This window comes from Oryzias melastigma, linkage group LG13 (genome assembly GCF_002922805.2).
Source record: "Oryzias melastigma strain HK-1 linkage group LG13, ASM292280v2, whole genome shotgun sequence".
NCBI lineage: Eukaryota > Metazoa > Chordata > Actinopteri > Beloniformes > Adrianichthyidae > Oryzias > Oryzias melastigma.
This window is the reverse complement of record NC_050524.1, coordinates 20,816,047-20,820,941: the sequence shown is the minus strand read 5'-3', so window position 1 is coordinate 20,820,941 and position 4,895 is coordinate 20,816,047. Positions and strand designations below refer to the sequence as shown.

At 37.0% G+C, this 4,895-nt stretch overlaps 2 protein-coding genes across 5 annotated transcripts in view; both read left to right on the top strand.

The window, feature by feature from the left end:
- smtnl (smoothelin, like) overlaps positions 1-2,637 on the top strand; it is a 26,742-nt gene extending 24,105 nt beyond the window's left edge. For all 4 annotated transcript variants that reach the window (XM_024278062.2, XM_024278063.2, XM_024278065.2 and 1 more), the window contains exon 10: positions 2,046-2,637. In XM_024278062.2, coding sequence (XP_024133830.1) covers positions 2,046-2,172 — 127 coding nt within the window. In that variant the 3' untranslated portion in view covers positions 2,173-2,637. The remainder of the gene's footprint in view (positions 1-2,045) is intronic.
- A 1,293-nt stretch (positions 2,638-3,930) lies between these two features.
- sebox (SEBOX homeobox) overlaps positions 3,931-4,895 on the top strand; it is a 2,476-nt gene continuing 1,511 nt past the window's right edge. The window contains exon 1 of the mRNA XM_024278066.2: positions 3,931-4,495. Within this exon, the coding sequence (XP_024133834.1) occupies positions 4,387-4,495 (109 nt within the window). The 5' untranslated portion in view covers positions 3,931-4,386. The remainder of the gene's footprint in view (positions 4,496-4,895) is intronic.

The following is a 4,895-nucleotide window of genomic DNA, read 5'->3' as shown; positions in this document are numbered from 1 at the left end:
CGGGATAGCAGATCAAGCGAACATGCCCAACCCAACGACCACCCTGACCAGGGCCAAAGGACCGCCACATGGGCCCAAGTTTTTGTTTTCACTCTTAGCTGTTTCAAGATTTAATGAATAATACTAACCTGTATGGAGCTTCATTGTTAAACTAGGTCTCCATATTTGCTAGCCATCAAACCATCACACCTCCACCACCATGCCTTAACAGATGGTATGAGTGGATTGTGTTGATCTGGCGATCACTTTTGTGATATCTGCAGAGCTCTTAGGGCTTGTCCAGATGGAGTCATGTCACCCTCGGTTTATGTTCTTTTCAAACTGAATAAGCTTTAGTTTGAGGTAACCATCAGAACCAAACTGTTACCGCTTCAGGCCGCTGTTTATTTAATTACCTGGTCACACATGTTAAATCCGGTCTGTGTGCACCTTTCTTGACGTGTTTCTCCAAACACGTCTGACCTTCAGCTGAATCTGCTGACATGTTTACTTGTGGGAAAATGAGTTTTCCTGTTAGATGATGGATTTTAATGTGTGGAAATGGTTTCCAACTTTCAGAGCCGTTTCTCAGAGATGGTTGCTGATAAGGTTGGATTTTGACAGTAGAGTGCCCCCCACCCAAATACTTCAGAGCAGAACTCCAAAAAAAGTCACCCTCCAATGATCGATGTCTGAGGCTTCTTATTTAACTGGATTTACCATCCAGAGCCAAGCATCCATGGAAATACCTCACAATAATTTGACTTTTATTACTTTAATGTTTGTAATTGTCTAAAGCTTTGTTCAGGAGTGAGTAAACTATGACCCAGTAGCTATAAGGGGTGTGTAAAACTATTTAAATGTGCCCGCCAAACTGGGATCAATTCATAACCCCTATTAATGTTTAATCTTCCCTGTAATTAAATCTTCCCATAGATGTTACACAACAAATAAATTGACCTGACCTTTATTTTGGTGCAGAAAGTTATTTGTGCATTCATGTGGTGTTGGAGGATTTGTTGTTTTTCTGATGTTCATGTGTGTTTTCAGAGTTTATTATGGACCATGTACAAATTTCAGAGTTGTAGCCACTTTTCTTAAAACTTTTTAATGTGAATAAACAGTTTCAAGAGTAAACACTATTAATGTCAAAGGGATATTCAGAAAATTGGTTATATTTTTAAAACTGTTAAGATTTTTAGATTGGAGCTTGAGCTCCAGACCAGTGTTTACGTTTGTCCGGCAGCAGTTAACTTCAATCCTTTAAGCGATCAATGTGAATCAGCTTGTTCTGTTGCAGAAAAAAGCAGCTTCACGTCAGAATATAATGCTTTACATTAGTAATGTGTTGCATATCAGTGAAAAACTACATTTTTTTTCCTTCCTCTGTTTCTCATTTGGTGAAAGGTGCACATTCCTTTAGTCTGACTCCACCGTTCACTAGAACGGCGTTCTGACCACGTACTTCTGCATAGACGACCACGCGGCGGCTGGAGCCCTCAGAGACGCTGGGGCTTTAGGGATGCTTCATTTGTTTACTGCTGCAGGATTAGGAGGCTTTGAGTGAAAAACAATATTCATGTGCAGGAAATCAATCCTCTGCATCCACTGACAGCAGCTTTAGGCTGACCTCTTAATGAGATCACAGACTTACAGGAAAGAGAAATATAGATACCTTATCACATGCATCCGATTGCTCCGCAACCTTTTCAACTCAAAACATGTTTGTTTAAAGTCACTGTTTTTGAATTGGACCGACTTATCAGGATTAAGAGACTCAACTTTTTGTGTTGCTTCACTCGTTTTGTGTCTCATCTGACAAAATGAAATAAATACTAAGCAGGTCTGTTAACACAAACGGTTGAAGTCGTTGATCTGTGTTTACAGCCAGTTTTCTATCCGTTCATTCAACTAAATGTAAGAAAATCTTCTTTTGTGGAATCATTTTTTAAATGTTCTTTAAATAACTATTCATGCAGCTTCTAAACGTGAACTTTATATTTCAAAACTAAGATCCAGCTGCTGAAATCTCATCCTCTCCGTCCTCTTTCTCCCTCCGTCTCCAGAACAAAGGCGGGCTGCGACCGCCTCATCGAGGTGGACGACATGATGATCATGGGCCACAAACCCGACCCCATGTGTGTGTTCACCTACGTCCAGTCCCTGTACAACCACCTGCGCAAGTTTGAGTGACGCTCAGACCACCTCCAATAACAAAGAGAGCAGCCAGCTTCGCCTTCTGAGCTGTCATGGAGTCCAGGACTGAGCTGAAACCCAGAGACTTGGTCAACAGCGCCACCTCCTGATGGAGGAAGGACTCTGGGCCGAGACAGGCACTCAATGGACAGGAACTGATTGAACAAGAATATATGACTTTGCACTCAGTGCTGGTTTCTCAGCAGCTGTGGTCTTGTTTTATCTTTTTTTTAAATGAGAATATTGTGAAGAATTAAAGAGATTTTTGCTTAAGTCGTCACACGGACCTTTGCTGCAGAGGGAAAGCAGCATCAACGTCAATGAAAATTGTTTGCTTCATCTGGTACTTGTATCTAAAAAATATGAAGATGTGTGGTGTGACTTTTCTTTCATATATGATGTGGGATGTTGTAATTTTCAGGTTAAAAAAATAAAATGTGCTGCATGTGGACCCCACCTTTTAATGGGAGGGAAAATAATTTGCTTGTTGATGGAAAAGACCTTACTTTGATATATAGGTTTTTTTATCAACATTCTATATATTTTTTGAAAATCTGTTGAAAATAGTTTGGGATTTAGGATTAAAATTTACAATCTATTCCCACATAAATGTAAATGAAATAACCTTTTATCACCAAAGTTATTAATGGTGTTGATATTATTCAAAGACTTACTTTTTTGTAGTGAAAAACAAAAATATTTAAATTCTTAGTGATAAAAGCATTTTCGTGTAAAACTATAGAGACTGCTGTCAAAGGCTGATGTTATGGTTTGATGTTTGACCCAAAAGGTTCATTTAAAAGTGGCGTGAATCCTAACTAAAATATTCAAAAAATAAACTACTAATCAAACTAATAATCTGCTCAATAATTTAAGAGCCATTCTACAGAAATGGCACAACTTGAGTCCATCTCCTTTCCCAACTTGCATTTAACAAAACTGGTCATCAAAATGTAAATTTAAACAGCTTTATAAATCAACTGAAATGCTCCTTTTAACATAAAAAAGAAATTCTATGTTTTAGTATTTTGATGGGAAATAATATATTTTTTGTCCCTTGTGACACCAATGAATTTTTACTTTAGGAATACCAACCAAAACTATTTTTAAAAGTCAATACATTTCAGGTTAATCTAAAGCTCTTTTTGTACTCTATTACTGACATTAATTTTTCAAAATTAATATTAATTAAAATCATTTGATGCCCCCCCCCATCTAAAAACAATGGTGCGATCAACGATTGCACATACATCAGGAATCCCTGCAGTCTTCACTGGACTTCAGAGGGAGGCAGCTCAGTTATTACCTTTTTATTTTTGACAGACTCAACACCACAACATGAAAAGGAAATAGAAAACTACAACTTGTGAAAAAACTTTTTAGATATTAAAATAAATCTTTTAATTCTGAACTTGAATCCTGGTGTGTGCTCTTCTCTCAGTGTTCAGTATATGAAGCAGCAGTGATTTTGTGGAATAATCTAAACCCCAATAAACTCAAACCCATTGTGTTATATTTCAACGGGATTGTGAAACCATGATGGGGTTGAGATTTTAATATTTATCACTTAATCCTGTACAATTAACATTTTCATACCATCTTCATTTGTTATGCTTGTTTGAACTCCTCAACACCAACACTGTCAATCATTTAATGTAGGCTATGGTAAAATTTGTCTAAAATGGTATAGAGAACTATAATTTTTTTCTATTTCTATTCTTTAATTAAAGTCTGTTGGTTACGTTTTAGGATTTAAGTGACCAAAAATATGCTAATGTAAAATGTTGAATTTATTTAAAACAATGTCATTAGTAATATTCAGACGGTGATGTGTTGAAAAATTATTGTACATCGAAATAATAATAGATAGTGGAGGAAAACTATCACCTGAGATGGGAAAACATTTTATCTGATAAACATTTCCCCAATGACTTGGAAAAAAAGTAAAAAATAAAACATTTCGTAAAAATAAATAGAAACAAAAAAAAAAATTCTAGTCTAATTCAATAACTCTCTAGAAAACGTCTAAGAGCTGAGGTTGGAGGTCAGTGGAGGCGTCTATCACCTGGATTTGTTGGGTGCACGACGTTCGCGGGGGGAGGGGGGTTCCTGTTGAACAAGCGGCCATAAGAAGGTCTCGCGCTGCTCCTCATCAGCTGTCAGTGGTCGAGGCCGCGCTGCAGATGCACGCGGCAGAGCGCACGCGGACTCATGGCTCTGTTCGTGGACTCGGAGGCCCCGGGGCTGAGGCAGAACCAGAACCAGAAGAACGGGCTGGTGGACATGAGGTTGTTCTTCAGTCCGCCGGAGTCCCGAAGAGGTAAGTTCATTTTTTTAAATAAACTTTATTGAGAACTAGACACAAAACAAAATGAGAAAACACTACAAATGAGGTGCAACCTACAAATTAACATTCCAGAAGTTTAAATTATTTTATTGAGCACAAAATGAAAAAAATAAGTTGTTTTTAAAGATAAAATTTTCTTGTATACCTGGAGAGACTAAATTTATGTTTTGACCTTCATGCAGACATCATTTGGCATAAATAAACAATTTTATGTTCAATTTAAAAAAAGAATAAATAAATAAATAAGTATTCATAAATAACAATGATAACAAAAGAAAGTTGCTGGATCAATTGTATTACATCAGTCAGATAAATAAAACGACAAATTTACTGTTTATTATTTTAATTTTTGGATCTCTGTGCTGTGTCTGCG